The sequence below is a fragment of the Cyprinodon tularosa genome, unplaced genomic scaffold (genome assembly GCF_016077235.1).
Source record: "Cyprinodon tularosa strain WSP-4 unplaced genomic scaffold, ASM1607723v1 ctg692, whole genome shotgun sequence".
Taxonomy (NCBI): Eukaryota; Metazoa; Chordata; class Actinopteri; order Cyprinodontiformes; family Cyprinodontidae; genus Cyprinodon; species Cyprinodon tularosa.
The window spans coordinates 208,812-232,137 of NW_024039443.1; the positions used below are offsets into that span (position 1 = coordinate 208,812).

General features: G+C 38.4%; 1 protein-coding gene across 1 annotated transcript in view; it reads left to right on the plus strand.

Annotated features, from left to right (window-relative positions):
- The first annotated feature begins 2,147 nt into the window (after window positions 1–2,147).
- LOC119771883 (B-cadherin-like) overlaps window positions 2,148–23,326 on the plus strand; it is a 36,708-nt gene continuing 15,529 nt past the window's right edge. The window contains exons 1-9 of the mRNA XM_038268086.1: window positions 2,148–2,285; window positions 3,264–3,378; window positions 9,466–9,554; window positions 12,800–12,940; window positions 15,212–15,367; window positions 16,952–17,096; window positions 20,354–20,526; window positions 22,700–22,828; window positions 23,051–23,236. Coding sequence (XP_038124014.1) covers window positions 2,235–2,285; window positions 3,264–3,378; window positions 9,466–9,554; window positions 12,800–12,940; window positions 15,212–15,367; window positions 16,952–17,096; window positions 20,354–20,526; window positions 22,700–22,828; window positions 23,051–23,236 — 1,185 coding nt within the window. The 5' untranslated portion in view covers window positions 2,148–2,234. The remainder of the gene's footprint in view (window positions 2,286–3,263; window positions 3,379–9,465; window positions 9,555–12,799; window positions 12,941–15,211; window positions 15,368–16,951; window positions 17,097–20,353; window positions 20,527–22,699; window positions 22,829–23,050; window positions 23,237–23,326) is intronic.

A 23,326-nucleotide genomic window follows, 5' to 3' on the forward strand; every position in this document is an offset into this window, starting at 1 on the left:
GGACAGCATCCTCCTCTCAGCCACTTCTTCCACTGAGTCCAGAGTGCAGCCAAGGACAGAAACAACCTTTCTCACCAGTTTGCTCAGTCTCTTTCTGTCCCGCTCTGCACTGCCAGGGGCCCAGTAGACAACAGTGTAGAGGAGGGATGATGCCACCACAGTCATAGAAGGTTTTAAGTAGGGGCCTACTCACTCCAAGTTCCGTTTACCTGTATTGTTAATAATAAATAAAAAAACTACACTTTTCATTATTTGTGCACAGTAAGTAGGTTTTTGATACAAATCCTTTCGCTAAAATGCCATCAGCACGCTTATAATATAGGTCCAAACAGGTTGTGCTTTGGTGGCACAGTGGTTAGCGCACATGACCAATGAACAGAGACCTTAGTCCTCCACGCAGCCAACCCTGGTTCAAAACTGGCCTGTGGTCCTCCCTGCATGTCTCTACCCCCTTTCCTGTCAGCCTACTGTCTAAAAAAACCGAGTAGTGGTCCAAAGATCCAAACAGACAGCATGTTGCCAACTTAGCGCTTTTGTTACTATATTTAGCGACTTTTCAGACCCCTCTAGCACTTTGATTACAAAAAAGCGCCTAGTGCCACAACTAGAGACTTTTTTTCTGCTACTGGAGACTTTGGAGACAACATCTAAAAGCAGCGAACTCTGCTCTCCAGAGCGAGTAGATTGGTAACCCCGCCTCCTGCTCTCCTCTATCTTGTCTGCTGTCATGATTCATGCAGCTATTATTTCATCCAAATGAAAAATGGAGAACAGAGAAGCAGATCATGGCTTGTCTACAGTGAGAAGAAGGACTGGGTTATTTACTTTGGCCTTTTTGGAAACACAGGAAGGAGCAATCAGCTAAGTGAGCTTAGTGCTTGGAAAAAATCTTTCATTCCTTTAGAGACAGCATGAAAAGTCAGCTGAGTACAAAACATAGAGAGGAAAACAAGAAGAAAAGGGACAAGAAGAGAGGGACACAACCTAGAACAGATAATGGATGTCTATTCTATTAACATTTCTCTATCTGTAGAATGGGTCTGTTTTATGTGTTGTCTTCTCTAATCAGAGGGCCCCCTGCCTGTCTTTGGTTAGGGCCCCAACTTTCCTGAATCCGCCCATGCTCCATGCCTCCTGACATGGTCATATTTCTGCCGTGAGTTGTTTTTGATTAATCCTGATCCTGAGTGAAGCTCTTTCCTTTTTGCTGGAATTTGGTAGGATTCTTTCCTCCCCTCCAGGTGATAAGAGCTCCATAGAAGGGAAATTATAGAAACTATGCCTTATTTTGCTACCTCGGCCAGAAAGTGCTCTCTGACCCATCTGAAGTACACCAGGGACTGGGCCTTTGTATCATCCGAGTGGTTGAGTACATGTCCACAACGTTAGCTTTGGAACTAGTCTTTGTTGTCTTCCCTCTAATGTTTTTAGGAATTAACCCCTCTGTTTTTTACTGTGCTTTGGTCAGGCAGAGGATGTTGTATTGATACTTTGAAAAAGCACCATTTACTCCCCTAAAAAACTGGCTATTGCTACTTCAGAAGATGATACATCTGCAACTCGACAAAAAAAATGTAGACTGCTTCATGCAAAAATTTATTTGCAGAATGTCTTAATTTATATATTTAAATTTTAGGAGGCTTTCGTGGTATGAATGTAAATGTTTAATCCTCTATTTGGTTTGGTTCATCTGTGCAAAAACATCTGTTTGATGACTCTGTAATGCTGCTCTTCCTGTTTGACAAGGTACGTAGATGTGTGTGTTAGAGAGAATTTGAGTCATTCCACGAGCTGCTATATGTCTCATCATTATGACCATATTTTAGATTAAATACAGAACCATGGATGTTTTGAAGTAAGAAAAAAAAGCTTTACAGAAAGCCTTTTTCTATAAGTTTGTAAGGTGTGTGTGCGTGTGTGTGTGTGTGTGGGGGGGGGGGGGGTATCATAGTTCTTTTATTAAGAATGAATTATTACTTCAACCTTTTAAAGAACAAAACCGAAACAATACACTTGTGGTATCTGCCTTTTCAAGTTGGCTCTGTTTTTATGATCTTACAAGGAACCCAGAACAAGTTCTACTGTAATCTGATATACTGACACTACCCATGGGAAGCCGCTCTGCTCTATTCACTACGGCACTGAAATTTATCTAGGAGACATCAGGGAGGAAGGCTCAGAGGTTTGAGTTCAGGGAGGAACAGTGACTCCTTTTCTGAGTTTGTTTTCCACAAATGGGCACTAATAGGTTCACACTTTGCAGCGTCATTATCATTATACTTCAGGTAAGACCTCTAGAACTGTCTTTATATATCTCTCTATATATATGTTTTTTTTTTTCCAGCTTTTTATTGTCATTACACTTTCACAAGTACAGAGCAACTAAATTCACTCTCTGCTTTTAACCCCTTCCCCTTGGGGAGCAGTGGGCTGCCATTGTGCAGCACCCGGGGAGCAGTATGGGGATAAGGGTCTTGCTCATTAATAATGTTATGTCGTTGGCTGTGCATATTGGGATGAAATGCTAAACTATTGGTACTATTTACATATCTATATTTAAATGATACATATAGATATGTAAAAAAAAAAATTATATATATATATATATGTACTGGCCACCCCACTCGCAAGTGTAAATAGTACCATTAGGTTAGCATTTCATCCCTATATGCACAGCCAACGACATAACATTAAAAAAAATCACACAATAAACCAAGATATGAGTAGGTGTTTCCTTAAGTCTTTATGATTTCTAAAGGCAGGTTTATCACAAAAGTAGATGCAAACCCTGAAATTATGGCTTTTAGTTTCAGTGTGCATCCTCAAGATTTTCAGTGGCCCCATCGGCCCCCCCTACGAAACATTTCTGGAAATGCCACTGCTTCATATCTAAAATAATTTATTCTTTCATCCTAGTTAGAGCCACAGAGAAGGGGCCAAAGGTCGCAGACCCTTGTCCTAACCTTTGGCAAATTTGTTTATACTTTAACAGTTAGCGTTGAGCTATCTGGGCTTTTTGCCAATAACACAGTAAAAAAAAATGTCCTTCTCCAACATAATAGAAATAAGAATCAAAAATAGTCACATTGTTTGACAAAAAACATTTATTTTTGTAAATTTTCTACAGAGGGTTTAATGTGTAGTTTAATTTAATTCAGTAAAAAAAAAAAAAAAAAAAAAACATCTGTAGTTTGCAAATGAAAAAAGAAAAACATCTGTTTGAAATGAACAATTTAGAATCCTATAGTGTGGTTTTTGTTCAGGTCTCAGCTGCCTGGGCTGCAGAGGAGTCACCATGTGTACCTGGAAAGCAGTCGGATCAGCTGGTAGTCACCGTGACCAAAAAGCACTTGAGACATGGGACAGTCCTGGGCAAAGGTTTGATTACTACCTTAAATGACTCATGTTCATGACTCACATTCTCAGTATGCTGCGGGTGTGATTGTGTAATCTGGTATTTTCTTTTTTTCTGAAATAGTTTAGACCCTGTTATAAACAGACAAGCATTAGTAAAGACAAAGGACATACAATCTCATACCTCAATCTGTTTTCGTCCATTAAAAGAAAAGTCTGGTCAGCAAGGAATCATCAGCGGATCATTATTTATACCTAAAACTAATACGTTTGCTGTGATTCTATGAATTTAGTGCTAATCAGTAAAGAAATAAAAACAATATTTTTCATTGCGATCTCTGAGTCTGGGAGCGGCCATTTTTGCCCGAATATAGTAACCCCTCCCTCCTGCCATCTTCCAGCAGTGACGTCACGGTGCGGTAAGCCTAGCGCCATTCTCCCCGCTTTACAAGCAGAATCAATGGGAACTACTAGACACATCTGCAATCAACAACAATTATTGAAGATTTCCAGAAGACTTCACCATTGAAATTCACCAGAGCTATAGTGAAACTGACAATGCCCACGTGCATGGCAGCTGGATGCTGGAATACATTGGGTAAAAGAGTTATTTCACCTTTCCGATTCCTGATTCTCCACGGACGGGTTCATCGTTGGATTGCCAACTTAAAGAGGGAGGATTTGCCATCGAACTTCTGGCCTGAGAAAAAACACGTAATATGTAGCCAACATTTGGAAGAAGAATGTTTTCAAGATGACTTGGATAATAGTGCGTTGTGACAAACACCAGATACAGCACTGGGACTTGATCAGTGACGTGCGGTCAGGGGAGGCAGGTGAGGCAGTGCCTCACCAGCCATCATGGAAAGAAAGAAAATATATAATCATAAAGTAATTTAAATTGTTATATTCATCCGGTGGTTTGTACTAAAAAATATTTATTTTTCATGTAGCTTCACCAATTTCGATTTTTTTTTGTTCAAAATCGCTGAATTTTCTTATTTTCCCATTCAAATGCTTGGAAGCGATGCCGGTGAGGCAGCAGCGAGCTCTGCCTCACCTTGGATTGCGCAACCCCTGGCTCTGCGCTGGCTGCCAAGCGGAGAGAGCATGTTGCTGTACGGCGTCAATAAAATTGTTTAAACAAATTTAATATGTGAACTTATTTCCAATAATTTAGCTTATGTACAGTGCTTTTTGTCACCAACTGTGTTTGTGTAACGTGTTTCGTGTAATGAGCGATTATAAACGGCAGAGAACAGGTTCAAGGTGAGCCAGGCAGTTCTCTTGCCTCATGGCAGGGGGTGCTCAAGATCCCAGACATTCGTCTTGTTCATCGGGAAGCAAGTCAAGTGCAGCGATAGATTATAATAGAGACAGTGATTTTTTTCCTCTCGTTTATCCCGACTTTCGACATGGATGACTACATTACAACACTAAAAAAGTTTTCTCAAGTGGACTTTCAGTCGAAGCAGGAGATAATAACCAAAGGAAGACCAACGCCGGAGCTGAAAGGTTTGTTGCAGACTACGGGACAGAAGGTTAACCGCTCTTTTCAAACCGAGTGGTATTCACGAAAAGACTGGCTTTGTGGATGTCCTGCTCGAAACCGCCTTTTCTGCTTTCCTTGCCTTCTTTTTTCAACTTGTGGCACTGTGTGGACTCAGATGGGATTTGGTGACTTGAAGAACTTGCAAAGATCCCTCACCAAACATGAGCGGTCCACCACTCATATTCAAAGCCAAATTGCGCTAAAAACCTTCGGCCTGTCCAGGATAGATTTGGCTTTGGATGAACAGCGGAGACTCAACATCAGCATCCACAATGCTAAGGTAAAGGAGAACCGAGAGATTTTAAAAGATCTCATCAATGCGACCTGCTTTCTCGCTAGACAGCAGCTAGCATTTCGTGGAAATGATGAGAGCAAGGGCTCTGCTAATCGTGGCAACTATGTTGAACTCTTGCATGTCCTTGCTGAGAAAGATGACAGACTAGCTAGACATTTGGAGACATCCACTGTATTTTCCGGCTTGTCCAATAGAATACAGAATGAATTAATTGAAGCAGTCGGCGATGTCATTAGAAATGATATTAAGCAGGACATAAGTGCAGCCCCATTTGTAGCTGTAGAAGTAGACGAGACCACAGATGTCACAAGCAAAGCTCAGATCTCCGTCATATTGCGCTATGTGACTCAACCTGAAGCAGGCTGTAAGGTGAAGGAGGCGTTTTTGGGGTTCGATGATGTGAGTGCGGACAGACGTGCACCTGCCATAGCTGAGTATGTCCTGAGTGTGCTGGAGAAATACGGCTGTGTTGATAAGCTTGTAGCTCAGACATATGATGGGGCAGCTGTAATGGCATCAGAGCTTAATGGGGTGCAGGCTAAAATTAAGGAAAAGGTGCCTGAGGCCATGTTTACACACTGTTACGCACACAAGCTGAATCTGGTGCTATTGCATTCAGCAAAGTGCATGCCCAAGTGTCGTGCATTTTTTAAAACAGCTGAGGGACTCGGGGCGTTTTTCAGCAAGTCCATAAAGCGTACTCGTTTGTTGGATGATGTTGTCAAGCGCCGTTTACCCAGAGCAGCGCCGACAAGGTGGAATTCAAATTCTCGGCTGCTGCAGACAATAAGCATGCACCAAAACGATCTGCGTGCTGTGTTTAATGTCATTATGGAAAATCCCGATAGCTGGGATAATGACACGCTGATGATGGCAGCAGGATATGATCGGTGGCTGTCAAAAGCATCTACATGCTTTCTTATCCATACATTTGATGGCATTTTCAATGAGACCGACGCACTTTTCAGAGTGCTGCAAAACAAAGTGACGGACATTGAATACTGTGTTGCGCGCATCCGGGACACAGTTTCAGTCATGGAGCGCATGAGACTGGAGTTTGACAATTACTACTTCCGATTCGAGCAGAAATGCGGCGCACTTGGTTTGACAGATGGTACAGACAGACATTCGGCTAGAGATGAACGGAGACACCTGTTCTATAACATTCTTGACAACATCAGCGATCAAATGAAGGCTAGGTTTGGCCATTTTGATGAACTTGCTTTCCTCGGTTTGGTGGATTGCGCAAAGTTTTATGAAATGTCAAAACATTTTGATGACACGAAACTGCAGAGCCTGTCAAAGTATGCCAAGTTTTTTGACTTTGTCCGACTGAAGGCCGATCTCATTGGACTGTATAGCTCAAAAACGGTGAGGGATGAATGCAAATCTCCTGGACAGCTTCTCAACTTTTTGGCCGAGAAGGATCTTGTTGTAACTGTTCCTGAGGCGACAAAGTTGCTCCAGCTCGTGCTCACGGTGCCAGCTACTACAGCGTCAGTGGAGCGGTCATTCTCAGCCCTGAAGAGACTGAAAACATACAGCAGGAACAGGACGGATCAAGGAAGGCTTTCTTCCCTGGCAGTGATCTCCATTGAGACAGAGAGACTTTTAAAACTGAAGGAAGATAAGGAGGACTTCTATCGCAAAGTGACGGATGTTTTTGTGCAGAAGGAGCGACGCATGGACTTCATTTATAAGTAAAGGTAAGACAGTAATAACATTTATTTTGTTTTGTTTTTTAAGGAAATGTGTGTTTTGTGAGCTACAGTTCAGTTTGTATGTGTAAGGATGCAGAAGTGAAACATAACCTGTAAATTGCTCCCAATCTATGCATCTATTTGCAAATCTGATTCTGATGACGTCAGTGCCTCACCAGCTATGAACCTCACCGCACGTCACTGGACTTGATCAACAGCCGATACCGCACTGTGACGTCACAAACCAGTAGGTGGCAGTAGTGTTCTTTGACAAATATGGATGCCTCCAGTAAAGCACATTCAAAGGAAAATTACTCTTAATTAGAAACACTTATCATTTATTGAACAGTATGTAATAATTTTATATTTAAAGTACTTTCAGAAGTTAGTGTTCTGAATGTGAGCAGAATTTTCCTTTAGATGTCACCATCGTCAGAGTAAATCATGTTCCCAAACCAGTTCCTCAGGTGTTTCTTCGGAAAACCTGTGAACGTTTATTGGCAAACCTGGAAACCCAACGCATCAGAAAACTCACATATAATCTATTCACATGTTTCCTGATAAACACCAAGCTGTTATTTCTTCAAAGAGTTACATCTGAGTCATATGCCTCTCTGCTCATAGTGCTTTTGCTGATGTAATCAACAGCTGATGGTGGTTAGTTTACTTCACACTCTTTGATCATTTCCATTCCAGCACATTTTTCTACAATCCATTCTCAGATGTCTTCGATCATCATCATAGCTTTAGTTTCCTCTTCCTGTTCTTCTTCATACCAGACTAACCAGTTCTACAACTTGGAAACTGAAAGCTTGACTTTAAACTCTATCCTGGTGCTTTTCCAAACATCTCCATTGGATGCTGTGATGGAAGTGGCTTGAATAAAATGAAAATTATGGCAGGTTCGACAATGATGTGGTAGTCAAGACCACCTGATCAGAGAGCAAGATCAGCGCCACATACTTCATATGACGATGAAACGAGAAACACGATCCTTCTCAAATCAACCAGAATGATCCACATTGCCACGAAAACTACAACATTTTAAGATCTAAAAGATTAAATAAATTTTACTTTTTACATTTAATACTCAGTTCTAAGGCCGTTTAATATTTTATTAAATCTTGCCTAAAAATGAAAATTATTGAAACACATTTTTTGCTAGAAAATTCCTAGAATACACAATGTAATTCAGCTGCAGATCCCCAGATAAACATTATTCTCCGTTCACACCAAATGCAATTTCAGCATCAGAAAAGCATCTGCTGCTTCATTTCTGATGTTTGTCCACATTAAGGTTAGACGTCCAGTAAAGTGTGTCCAGATGTGTCTGCTGCTTCTGCTGCTCCTGTGTTCAATGCCAGAGAGCGGCTTTGCTAGATTTGCTGTGATCAGTGGGTAAAAAGTAGTTTTAGTATATTTTTAAGTGAGAAAGTCCTGAAAACATTGTCTGTGCAGGCAGCTCATTCAGATTACCACTGTCACTGGGAATCCCCAGCAGCAGCTGCCTCAGGCCCGGTCGCCTCTTGGGGGTTTTCCCCTACTGTTGGTGGCAGCTGGAAGTAGATTTTAGCATTTTTCAGGTCTTTGGTACAAACTGCTGGCACCGGGATATTAAAACAAACATATTTTGCCTCTGTAGATACCACATCTGCTCCTGTCCTGCTTCATGCCAGTAACTACATGATTGGCTGAACGTTGCCGCATGACGTAAAACGTAGCGGTTGCCCACACAACAATAATAATATCCCGTCTGTTTAAATTTGCATGTTTTCTAAGCCAAAGCAAGTCTTTGTTGGGCTACTGTATAAAACCTTGAACTGAATTGAAAAAGCTTCCTGGATGGGAAGCGAAACGTCTTCAAACTTGGAAACAACGTCCAGTGGATTCTTTTTTAACTTTTTTGGAATGACTATGACCTGGAAGTCTGAGAATCTTAACCAGCAGGCTGCACTTATTGTTTTTTTCCAATGATGATTCTGCGTAGCAGTGGGATGAACCTGAACCCCTGTCGTTTCCAGCGTCTTTAAGCCCTGATTAGACTATCGTTTGTTGTATACACTTCCCAAAAGCCGACTCTGTTAAGTAAATTCACCAAAGGCTGCCCTCTTTGCATGACTCTCCTCAAACTTCCTGAATGTTACCTGCGCTGCCATGTTGATTTGCTTGTTTACCCCTAGAGAGCAGTAGTACTGTAGATCGCCTCTAGGAGGCGAGGAACCATGCTAGCGATGTGTGTAAATGAAGTCCTTAAAGAACATCTTCAGGATTAAAGGACTGACGTTTTAGCAGGACCTTGACAAATTAATATATTTGTTTATCTTTAGTAGAACTGATTACTGCAATAGCTCTACATTAAAAGTAAGTTTTCTAGATCTCAGAGAGTAGACTTAAATACTTCTTTGAGTCTAGAAATTACTGAATGGCTGAACTCCAAAATACATTAAAGACATGTTGTCAGAGGATCAACCTCCGAAATATGAAATCTTAATTAAAAATATAACTATGTAATTTTGCAGTTAATAATTGTACCCGTTTAACATCTTTTTTATTATTTTTTTCAGTTGCCTATACTGACAGCAAAAACAGCACAAGATCACCTTTCTGGTCTGATGATAAGCACTTTGTGGTCCGGTCAGATGGAACACTAACAGTAAGTAAAAAACCCAGAGGTGTCAAAAGTAACAATGTTTATTACATAGATTTAGTCTTGGACAACATTTATTGTCAAAATGTTGCTTTGTATACACTCTGTCTATACACAGGGTGTCTTCCTTACGGTGGCCCTGAAGTGCAAACTGCAACTACAAATCTAAAAGCGAAACTACATTAAGAAAAACTAAACTACATAAAGCAAAGTGCAACTACATTAAGGAAAACACAATTACATTAAACTACCGGAAAAGGTAGGTACCAGTAGGAAACATGAGACATCGCTGATTGGATGACGGCGCCATAAGTACATAAGTTTTACTTCTTCCAACTCCTTTTCGCACATGTAATAGAGGTATATTAACTAAGGAAAGAAAGGTACCTTGTTTGTTGTTTCTCTCTCCAATGTTTTTAAACTTTGTGTTTTTTTTTCTCTCTCTTGCATGTTCGAAATAAAGATACCAATTCAAAAATTCAAAAAAAAAAAAACCTGTCCTTACCCTTACCTTGGACATTTGTGTATAATAAAGTCAGTAGAGGAAAGTGTATGCAGGCTTATTTCATGCGTTTTGCTATCTGAGTGGGATGGCAGATGACACAGAGAGAATGCCTTTGCTTTATTTGCAGTGATTTGGGGGGAAAAGGTAGTTTTAATATGGTTTAAATCAGGAAATTAAACCTTAAAACGTCCTCATTGCAGTCAGTTCATTCGGATTATGATCCTATATTTAACTACTCTAATTTTTTCTGAGCAGCAGACCTTCGTATACAGGTGTGCGTTAGTACTGTGAATACCCTCCAGGGATAGGCTCAAACTTCAAAGTGTGCCGAGGCAGACAGCTGAAACATGAGCTCTCTATGCTCCTTGATGTACGTCCACCTTGTACTGGAAACCGTATGCCCCTGATGCTAAAAAAGTTATGATTTTACCTTTTGGATCTTTTGTTTCTGTTTAAGTTTTAATTCTTTGGGGTTCTCTATTTTTTTTTGTTTTGTGTTTTTTTCAAAAATAATGATAATATTTTGTATTCCTAGTTTTCCTCTTCCAGGTTATCTCTTCTTCACAATTTTTAGTATTGTTTATTCCTTGGTCTAGTTTTAGTTATAGTTATTCTTTGTATTATCTTAAGGTTAGGTTTTCCATTGCTTAAGTTGTCTCCGGTCTCTTCTCTTATCCTCTACTTTCCCTTGGTGATTCCTTATTTTGTAGTAGTGATGTTAGGCTCGAATTAGTCTGCTCGACAGAGCTTCGACCTTTTTGAAGCAGAAGTGTCGCTGAGAAATGTTTCCAGTGCACCCCGGTCACGTGATTGCTAAAAGCAAGGTTTCGTTATGTCAAATTTTGTATCAAGCTTCACAGTAAATTTGAATCATCTGGGCGTTTCAATGCTATTTATTTATTTTAATGCAGCCGAATTTGAGCTCAAACCGTGGCTTTTTTTTCCCCATTCTCGGTTTATTTAAACACAGGGAAAGAAATATTTTTTAAGTCTAATTTAGAATTGATTCAGAATAGTTTGCTTTATGCAGATAGATCTAAAATAGACAGAGGCACACACATCTCTACCCACCACAGTTATCCATTGAGTAATTTATAACAGATATTTATTCACGCAGCACATCTAATAAACTATTGATGCTTCTTCTTTAATGCGATTATCCTCATCTGTCAGAACCACAGAAAGAACATGGAAAACCTGTTGGAACTACTGGGCAGCAGAGTTGGTTTCAATCATTTAAACTATTGATACTATTTAAAGGATAATTTATTGATGTGTTCATATAGTTATAAGTGCAGCGAGGTCAGATGGCATGCCGAACAGGCCGAGAAGTGACCTAATTAACATAAATTACCAAAAAAAGAAATGGATATGAAAGAGGTTTTCAGACTCAAAATCTGTCAGTTGAGAGAAATGCATGTTAACCTGTCTGCCTAACGAATGTATTAAAGTCTGGAAGCCAGGATGGATTAGAATTTAGGACCATAATAACAGGAAAACTCTGTCACATAGCTGGTATGAGTCAGAGGAGCTGTTTATCATATTGCATATTTTTTATTATCTATTTATATAATCATTATCAATGTTATTATTATGGAACAAACAAGTTCAGCCGTGAAAAAATGCGTACATTAGGATACCCATTCAATTGTAGTTCTTACAGCTATCCAGCAAATGCTGCCATTCTAACCTGTTTCAAATGTTTTCAGCATTTTGCCCAATTGTCTCAAACTGGTTCATTGGTTCACAGGGCTTTGAAATTTTCATCACTTTTTTGTAGTCATCACATTTATTCACCTTTAGCCTTATTTAAGTTATTTCTTAGTTACTTTTGAATCCTGTTGTTTCTCCATGGCTAGTCTTTGCTGCCCCCTAGTGTCCTTTCCTTCCCCCTTAGCTCCTTCTAGTTACTTCTGTCAACACCTGCTCCCTATTAGCTAATAGTCCTCCCATTGTTTCCGTCTCCCATATATACACCTCCTGTGCATTAACTCATTGCTGGATCCTACTCATTCTTTAAGTTTATTCCTCCCTAGTGTCTAAAAAGTTTTTTGGCTCTTAAGTTTCTTGTCAAACAGTTTTGGACTATGGATTCTGTATTAGTACCTCTTCTCTAAATTTGGAAAGCAATCATCCCTTCCTCTTCTAGACTGCAGTTGGGTCCCCAACAACATCCACCTACGTTGACACAAAATGCATTTGATCATAACGCAACCCAAGCGGAGAAGCAGCACGACCAATACTGAAAGATTGCCTAAGTGAGGGGCTAATAGGTCTGTTAGCATAGAAAACTATAATTCAGTTTTTTAATAGGTATTAGTTATTTTTGTCAGGAAGGTTTCAAACTCAGGCTGATTGAACAATATTCTTCATCAAACATCCCATGAACTGCAGAGATCAATTACCAGACTGTGGTTGTTGTCTTCGTCCAGCTGAAGAGAGAAGTCGTTCTCCATGAGGGCTACCGACGCTTCCTCCTTTAGTACTTGAACATGCATGATCAGAAAATTACTGTTCCGGTCATTGTGTTGTACCAACAAATTCACCACAGGGAAAAAGAGCCACAGCATCTCACTGTAACAGATTCATCCAATAACACTCAAGTTTAGAGATGCTTTATTTTCCTTCAGGTTAAGATTTGATTAGTTCCTGTTCAAAGTTCAGCGCCTAAACTTTCTTTACTGTACTCAGAACTTCAACATAAAATGGTGGTTGTTGAAATTATATAAAAATGTTTTTCTTTCAGGGCATCGCTGATGAGGAGGTACCCATCCTGCATTTTCCTAAGGCTCCCAAAGGAATGAAGAGGCGGAAGAGAGCGTGGATCCTCCCTCCAATCAGTGTTACTGAGAATCAGCGTGGACCATTTCCCTTAAAAATTAGTCAGGTAAACCACTAAACTACATAACGAGTAAGGAAAGATACACATTTAAATAGTAAAATAAATTACTTAAATACTTGGGAGTTACACTTATCCAAGACCTGTGCATTCAGGAAACTAATTATTCCACAATTAACAGTAAGATAAAAAGAGATCCCTTGAAATGGTCAAAAATTAGTAGTGGATTTTGGCTCTATCTAGGCTGCTATAACTGTTTTTATCATTACTGTTAAAGATTGCAGAGGCTCAATTTAAAACATGGAACAAAGAAGTATCTAGATTTGTCTGGGCAGGTAAAATACCAAGAGTAAAATTTAAGACTCTCCAATTGGATGGAAGAAATGATGGCTTAGTCCTCCCTAGCCTTAAAGAAAAAGTCCAGACAGCAATGAATCATTAATGGATCATTATTTATGCCTAAAACTAGGTGGTTTAATGAATTGAGCTTTAATCAGTAAAAAAATAAAAACAACATATTTCGCGTAAGCTGCCCTTTTTACCCAAATATAGCATCTCCCTCCTGCCATCTTCTGTTAGTGACGTCACGGTGCGGTAAGCCTAGCGCCATTCTCCTGCTTTACAAGCAAAATCAATGGGAACTACTAGACACATCTGCAATCAACAACAATTATTGAAGATTTCCAGAGGACTTCACCATTGAAATTCACCAGAGCTATAGTGAAACTGACAATGCCCACGTGCATGGCAGCTGGATGTTGGAATACATCGGGTAAAAGGGAAAAAAATTTGTTATTTCACCTTTTCTGATTCCTGATCCTCCACGGACGGGTTGTTCGTTGGATTGCCAACTTGAAGAGGGAGGATTTGCCACGAACTTCTGGCCAGAGAAAAAACCCGTAATATGTAGCCAACATTTGGAAGAAGAATGTTTTTAAGATGACTTGGATAATAGCGCGTTGTGACAAACACCAGATACAGCACTGGGACTTGATCAACAGCCGATACCGCACCGTGACGTCACAAACCAGTAGGTGGCAGTAGTGTTCTTTGACAAACATGGATGCCTCTAGTAAAGCACATTAAGATGAAAATTACTCTTAATTCAAAACACTTATCATTTATTGAACAGTATGGAATAATTTCATATTTAAAGTACTTACAGTGGTTTGTATTCTGAATACGACCGAACTTTTCCTTGAAAGGATATTATTATGTAGCACAACTGAGGTACGTAGACAGTTGGTGTTCTTTTAAATACGAAGTCATATGGAAACAAATAAATATAAACATATCCCAAATACAGTCAATAGCCAGGCTTAGTGAAAAATAAAGGAGAAATAAAAGTATAGCAAAGAGAAAAAAAAAGTATTTTAGAGGAAATTCTCAAAATATGGCATTAAGGTCCTTAAGAAATACAAATCAGAAGGGGATAGTAACCTTTTAATGTGGCCCTGCCTGTCATCGAGATTCAAACCAATTTATAGCACATTTATAGAATGGAGGAGAACGGGGATAACAGCTATCTGCACACTCGTAGAGGGCAAAACATTAGGTAAACTCAGAAGAGAATTAGATCTTAATAACAGATTTTGTTTCAGATGCCTACAGCTAATATACTTCTATAGCCTACTAATGATATTGAGAAAGAATAGTTTTCAGAAGGAAATAAATATATTGATTGATTTTTGGATGCATACATGAAAATACCAACAAGAATAGTCTCTAAGCTGTTTAAAAGCCCATAAACACGAAATGGAAATAACTCACTATATATAAAAAGTCCAAATGGGAAGCAGAAATCAAAGTTAAACTTCCAAAGAGCGTCTGACTTTAAATAAGTAAAACCCAACAGTCCTCTACAATTTTTAGAGTGGAGGTCTTCAACAGGGGGTTGTCTTGTTTCATTGGCAAAGTAACTCACTTACTTCCTCAATTCAAGACCAAATGCAGTTATTGTAAGAAAAAAAAATGACTTATTTTAAGAGAAAAGGACTTATTTAGAATTAATTGTTTGCAGTGCAGAGCACCAGATTTCTGCGTTTACAAGTTTTTGACACCGAAAACACTTTTGGTGTGAAGGCAGCATCATAGAGCCATCAAAACTCATCTGTCAATCATTGCAACAGTTTTATAGTCCTGCCTTATAAATCCTTGCAACACACAATGGTAAAAGAACAAGAGAATGTTTAATTAATGTTTTTTTTTTTTTACGTAGTTCAGAATTTGTTTTTGGTGATTTTGCAGGTTGAACGGGTTAAACACTTAGGAAAACGTACTTTTTTAGTAGATGACCAAGCCTTGGTCTGTTCTGTTCAGGTAAAGTCTGATGACCATGTAAACAAACGGATCCGCTACAAAATCACCGGTCCAGGGGCTGACCAGGATCCCGTTAAACTCTTCACAATGGATGAGGAAACAGGTCATCTTTATGTTACACAACCTCTGGACAGAGAGAAACAAAGCAGTTACACGGTAAGCTCTATCGCTGTTAGTTTGTTCTACTTTCTACCAAAACGATTTGTTTGTAGCATTTGAGAACTAAAACAAGAAATTTTCGTTAAATCCTGCTTCAGTTTTTGAGACTTTGTTTACCATAAGCCACACAGAGTAATCTTTGGCAGCTAATAGCCGTAATTCTTGTTGTAGATGTGATGAAGACTGAACTCTATCTGACCTGACTCTTGCACATACATTTTTAGATAAACAACAATATTCATCCAAGCCTTTATCTCTACATGTTTGAGTTATTGTGGTCCTTCTATGTTCTTGTAGGTTTTGGGTCTAAAAAATGTAATACAATATCAACTATGTTAAATAAATATATTTTTACCTCTATTTGGCTGATTATAAACTGGGTTTTAATTGGTTTGATTATTTATATCATTTTTAATTGGTTTAGAAAATGTTCAGGCTACTGAACTTATTTGTTGAAGTATTTTCTCAATGAATGTGTGAAAAGTGGCGGAGTGGGATTATTTGGAGTTAATCACAGGGTGTGTTATTAGCTAAATCACAATTATTTGCATTTATTTTAATCAAACTTATATTGATAAATAAATCAACTTTTCAATTCAATGAACTTATTTTACTCCTCAGTTATTATTTTCTTTATTTGAATGTTTATTTAGGAATAACATGAAGAGACCGTTTCGCATGTTCAATAAGTACGGAACTCCATAAAATCTCTCATCAATTGAGTCTGACACTCTAAATTAGGGCTGAGCCAATTAATCGGATTAATTGCGAATAATCGCAGTTAACCGATTATTTAAATAATTGTCAACGATTAAACGCTAACTGGAGTATAGAGACTGTAAAACATGCCTTTAACTGACAGAACAACTCTCTCTAATTATATCAAAATCATGAAAAAAAAAAACATGTAAACATTTTGCATTGAAGATAAAAATATTTTCCATCTTTTAAAATGCTCTATGCTGAGCTCGTCAAGTGGAAAATTTTGCACTCTGGACTGAGATGGACTGAGACTTGTTTTTGCTTAGACAGCATGCAACTTAAAACGGAGGAATGGGGTTCAGTTTGCAGGTTTTCTAAGCAAAAACAAGTCTTTGTTGGGCTACTGTATAAAGCCTCGAACTCAACGCTACTTCTAACATTTTGAATTGAAAAAGCTTCCTGGATTGGAAGCAAAATGTCTCCAAATTTAGAAACAAATTTGTTTTTTTTTTAACCTTTTTTTATTTCTATTGCCTGGAAGACTTAAAACCAGCATCTCTGACTAAAAGAGACTTAGGGTTAATCTCAGTCGGAGCTTTGCTGCCCCCTGCAGGAAATCGTGTCAAGTTTGTTTACCTTCGTTAAAAAAAACACACAGCTAAAACATATTTGCAGTCATTAATGAAAACTTGAACCAATGAATGTTAGACTTCTAACAATTCTTCTTTATGAATGAGTGTTTAAGGATTTAACATTGTGTTCCACATTCCCAGGCTGGGGAAATTTTACCATTGTTTATTTATCAATCATAGATTTGATTAAATTACGAGTTGCTCTTCTCTTGTTGATCAGTGATAAACATCTGCCTTTTTTGGACAGTTGAAAGCACTTGCCGAGTTAGATGGTTCGGCAAAAGCAGAGGATCCAATTGATGTTACAATCGTGGTCATTGACCAGAACGACAACAATCCCGTTTTTAAAAAAACAGTCTACAATGCAGAAGTTCCTGAGTCTTCAACAAGAGGTAAAGTCAATGGATTTACATAAAACTCACCTGAATCTTCTGTTCTCTTACATCCTTTTATTGCTTTTACAACAGGAAGATGTAGAATTGTGTAAGATGGCCTGTGAAAGGTCTGTCAAGTAAATTTATTTAAGCACCATTGGCATTAAGGACAGTTAGAGGTACAGCATCTATCTACAGCAGTAGCCATTCAAAATTTCCCCACTTTCCTAGATGGTCCTTGGCTGTTTCCCTACAATTCCTTTTTAAACATCAATCTTTTACTAAAATATTCTTTCTGTTATGATTTGTGGATATTATGATCTAAAGAGATCATAATGGTCAGACTCTGTAATTCAGTGAAAGGGGGGAGTCAGAGTAAAGATATGCACGCCCAGGAGAAGGCCAGTGGCTGGAAGCTGGTGAGGAATTTGCTGGGAGTTGTAGGGCTGCCATTCGGCTGGCGTTTGACTGGGTATGGACATTTTGAATGGCTGCTACTGTAAGGGACACTTTAAAAGGTAATAATGAGCAATTTTGATCACACTGTTTAATATAAGACAGTCTGAGTAGGTTGGAGACAGCTGTTAAAAGAAAAAAAAAACATTCAAACCACATTCCCACATTTATCCTTCACTTCATCAAAGATTTTTCCACTAAAACATTGTTGCCTTATGTTGCTTTATATGTATTTATCTCAGAGGTCAACAAATGCAATTATTCTCTCCACACTATGGTCCCTGTTTATGTAGCTTATTAACACCTACAGGTATTTACTATTTATTTTTCACTAATAGATAGCTTACTGCCTTAAGATCTCTGTTACACCTCAGACTGTGAATCTAATGTTTATCTTAAATGTAGAATAAATGAAATAAAAGAGTAAGGAAAGGCAATTTAGGGCATCTCTGCTGAGACTGCTTCCCCCTAAATCCGGGGCAGGTGTCACAACCCGATCCAAGCACGATTGATCAACCACTTATTTCTATCCTCACTAAAGAATGCTAATACACACCTTTAAAAACTGTTTTATGATTTTTGTGAGACAATTGAATTAGCCTGTGGCCTACATTGGACCCTATATCTCATAGTCAGTATGTGTAATAATGCAGCACCACAGGTGACCTACTCCGCCACTTGTAGTGGGCTAGTTTTGGCTCATACTAGTGTTGACTGTTTTACTTTTTCTTAGAAATGTACCTACTGTTGACTGCATGTGGCCTACACAATATCAGTGTTGGGAGTAAGGCACTAAAAAAGTAATCTAATTAGGCTACAGTCATTTATTGCTTTTTTACAGTAATGCAGTAATGTAAGGCATTACCAATGCAATTTCAGTAATATTTTACTCAGTACAATTCTCAGTAACTGAAGTTACTTTGCTTTTTAATCCAACATTGAGAAATGCTTAATTGGCACCAAAGAAGATTATCCAAGATAAGAAAAGTCACCTATGCTGGTCCTGGCATTTGATTGCCCTGTTTAGATGACTGTAGAAAGGGAATTTGAGTTTTCTCTGCCATTCATGCAACAGATCTAACATGGTTAGGCTATACTTCTCATTTCAAGCAGTGAGAATAACTAAAATGTTGCTTTTTCAGACAAAAATCTTAGCCATTATTCTCAAAGTATTTGCATTACGTGAACCATGAACTATTTAAAGTCAACATAAAATTGCACTATGGCTATATTTTACCAGATTAAGTTGTGATTGACCTTTGGCCTTTGGGGTCTACTTTGTCCAATGAGCCATATCTGCTAGCCTGGGTGCCATTCCGAACTTAGTCCCGCCCACATGGTTTGAGGTTGGGAAGTTCGGTCTGGCATTGCTCAATAGTAGCGCGAGTATGCTAGCACAATATCTGGCGGGCCAATCAAATTGTCAGGGCGGGCTTTATACGATGATGGACAGATGATCAACAGTAACGTAATCAACCACGTGATCAAAGCGCGCTTGGGTAACAACAACAATGGCTGCCGCCGGAGAGTTGAGGTGTGTAGATTCTGCTATTAGGTCTGTTGTAGAAGATATCGACAGCACATTAATTTTAAAAGAGAAACAGAGAAACGCGATCAAGGCATTTGTTGAAAAGAAAGATGTTTTTGGCGTCCTTCCCACCGGATTCGGCAAAAGTTTAATTTATCAGCTGGCTCCCTTGGTCGCTTAACATACGTCACGCACTCCGTTGCTCTTATTGGTTGTAGGTCTGTCCAATTGAGTGCAGAGGCATTTTTTTTCCTGGTTCGTTCAAAACACGCCCCATAATCACAGCTCTATGGAGCAGCATCAGACTCATATTCTGACTAGAATTGAGTCGGACTACGTCAGGCTACATATCTGCCACCATTATAATGGTTGTGTTATATCAAGGTTGTGCACTGTGGTAGTGATGGTGTTAAATCACTTAAAATGTTAAAATGCTTACCAGTTTAAATGTCTGAATAAAGTTAATAGTAAATAGTTATTGTCACTGATTGATAGTGGGCAATCTATTCCAATTATAGAGTAAATAAGTACACTTAAGGAAGGGCTCCTTGAGTTACTGAACATTCCTCAGGGCAGAGGTTTATATTGGGGTGTCTAACATGAGGGGTCAGCATATCTGTTGACTGATTATGGAAGAAGTCTCTTGCTTTTAGATATTTTTCCAGGTGGTGTACAAGTGAAGGGATAGAAGAAAAAGGCTCTTAGAATGAAATATTTTGTAGTATTTGAAAATACAAAAATACAGATTTTATTTTGATAATTTTTTTGGCTGCTGTATTGTGTAGTTTATTTTGATAGATCTTTAAGGTGGGTATTTGGTATTTTATTTGGAAATACATTTTCATATATTTGTGCCCATTCCTGGCAGTGTTCAGCCAATCATGTAGCGTAACGACACTGGCATAAAGCAGGGCCCGGGCAGATCTGGTACCTACAGCTGTGTCAGATAAGTGGAAGAGGACAAGTATGAACCAGACATATGTGAGAAAAGACTCAGTAAAACAAAATCCCTAGACATTAAGGATTACCTAATAATAGGATATTGAAGTTTAATTTAAAACAGACGTTTGGCAAAATGATTTCTAAGATCTAAAACCCTTCTGAGGATCAGAATAGGTCTCAGGAAATAATTGTGTTTGTTTTGTACTGTGGATATTTTGATTTAAAGAAGAAAATGCATGATACATTTTTCCCTTTAATTAATTGAATTCATTCATATTAATTTAGTTTGAGTTTTTTTTTTGTGCTTTTTTAATCAGTAAAATGTCTGCTCTGTTTCCTCCTGATAAAGGTTTTGAGTTTATTCAGGTTGAGGCCACAGATGCTGATGAGCAAAATACTGACAACTCTGACATTAGGTACCGTATCATGGAGCAGATCCCAGAGACACCGGACCCTGAAATGTTTACCATAAATGCTGTAACTGGAACAATGAGAGTCAACATGGCCAAGTTGGACAGAGAGGTAAGACTGCTTATGAGTGAAAGAGAAAATAAATGGAAAGTAGGCCTTTCTTTAGGATCAAAAGTGTGTTTTAAACATATTTTAGATGATTGTAATATTTACTTCATGCAGAAAGCTGCTCAGCAAAGATTAGAAGGGGTTGGTTGTTGTATAATGCATAAAGAGTTTTCTGTTTTTAGTTAAATAGGGCATTTATAATTTTCAAGATACCATTTTAAAGTTTTTTCAATAAGGGAAGCCTGATATTGATTGATTGGATTGATTGACTTTATTGATCTCCCAGTGAAGAAACTGCCTCGTTACATCGGCACAATAGTCAAAAAGATAAAGGTGCCAAAGGAAAAAAAAGGTGCATGGGGGGTATATACAGTATATACAGTTTCTTTTTTAAAGGAAGGGCTATTATACAGGGTTATTACACAGGGTACGAAATAGTAATTGTACATTATACATTGCACAAGTTGTTGCTGTTTTAGTGTTGCGTTGTATAGTTTTGTGGCAGCAGGGATGAATGACCTGCCGTAGCGCTCCTTTTCACCAAAAGTTTTTCACTAAAGGAACGGCTCAGCTCCTCTACAGTCTGGTGCAGAAACGTTCTTTCTCACCTGTTGGCAGAGATGGCAAAAGTACTCACTTTCCGTACTTGAGTAAAAGTACAGATACTTGTGTTGAAAAATACTCTGGTAAAAGTGGAAGTACTGATTAAACTTCTTTAACTCCATTCAATGGTAACTCCATTGAAATGATTCAAAACTAAAGTAACGAGCCAATTTTTTAAAATGTAAGGAGTAGAAAGTACAGATATTTGTGTGAAAATGTAAGGAGTAGCCATAAAAAAAGTAGTAAAGTAAAGTAAAAATATCAGAAAAATCTACTTGAGTACAGTAAGGAAGTATTTGTACTTCGTTACTTCCCATCTCTGCCTGTTGGTTCCGTCTCTTTCTGTCCCGCCCTGCACTGCCAGGGGTCCAGCAGATGACAGCTTAGAGGAGGGGTGATGCCACCACAGAGTCATAGAAGGTTTTAAACATTGGCCTGCTCACTCCAAGGGACCTCAGCCTCCTCTGGCCCTTCTCATACAGGGCATCTGTGTTATGAGTCCAATGTTGTGATTTTATGTTCCATTCAATTCTATTCCCAGCCAGCTGGGAATTTATACTTCTGATACTTTAAGATGTTTATTACCCTCCCCGGTAGGGGGGGGTAAATATCTTATTTAATCAAATATTATTTCGGCTGTTTTATACTGTTTATGAACACACAACCTACTAGCTATGTGTTAGAACAATAGATGAAAGGGTGATTCGAGCACTAATCATGGTCAAACAGTTAATTCTGTACAAACATGGAATAAATTCACCACAACTTCCGTTCAAAATATAAGAGTTTATTAACAAAAATATTCAGCTTCAAGTCAAACATATTTCATTTTAACACTCTTAAGTAAAACTAGTGAAACTCAACTAAGCTAAACTACTATGTACAAAGAGAAAGGGGAAACCATATTACAGTTTAAGATAGATTTTGTGTTTGAAACCAAAGTTTATCTGGAATAATTTGGGATATGATCAAATTAGCTTTTTGCTAATTTAGAGAAATTGGAATGTTTTCAGACCAACTCACAATGTAAATTATTTGGTCAAATAATTTACTTAATCAGGAACCAATAACCTTTAGTTAAAGATTCTTGTCCCTCTTTGAAATAGCTAGGATTGTTCTTGGCTTGAGGAGATACAAGAGACATTTTGCCAGTGGAAAAAGACAATTTACACTTAAAATAAGAAAACACAATTGCATTGTCTTATATGAAGTGCATATTATCTAACTATCTTATTTTAATAGCAAAAATTCTCATTCCATTGGCAAACTATCTCATTTACCTACTCAAATTAAAGCTAAATACACTTAATTTAAGAAATGTTTACTTACATCTAGATCGTTTTTTATCCAGTGTTCTACTCTGGGCCTGGGACATCTTGCCCACTTGTCCCCCCCTGTCGGCGGGCACAGTTGTATTAACTCTGCATTTGATGATAGCCTTGGAAAGAATCTCCAGAGATTATTTGATTATCATTTTTATTTGATTATAATTATTTAATGTACTCAGGTCTATAACATTGGCACAGATATTTTATTTTTGCTTCCTTTTTATTATTTCTGTTTCTCTCCACAGGAAATCGATAGTTACACACTGAAAGTGCAGGTGGCAGACCAGAAAGGCGAAGGTTTAACAGGAGAAACAACAGTGATTATTAAGGTCACAGACAGCAACGATCACGCGCCAATCTTTACTAATCCGTCTGTAAGTACAGCTCATTCTTCTTTGAGTAGAAAGGGGAACGTTTTAGTCGCTGCCTTGTCATCCTGTTTTTTTGCCTCATCAATACTCCCTCCTAAAATATAAGCTCCAGTAAAAAGTGATGATAATAAGCTCATTGTAGACTAAACAATATAAGGCCAGTTAGATTTCTGCATTTTAATTGATCCTATGACAAACCCTAACACCACCAATGCATTTCCTCAGTACAAAGCAACAGCAGGGGAGAATGAAGTAGATGCTGAACTTGTTCGGATGTCCGTGACAGACAAGGATGAGGAACATTCTCCTAACTCGAATGCAAAGTTCACAATCGTCGGTGGAGATCCTGGAAATCTCTTCAGTGTGAAAACAGGAAGTAACAAACTAGAGGGAATCATTACTACTGCAAAGGTAGGAGAAGCAGTATATGATCATCTGTTTGTTCTGGGATTATATTACAATGTGTACTATTCATACTACACTGGAAAAAAAAAGTCATTT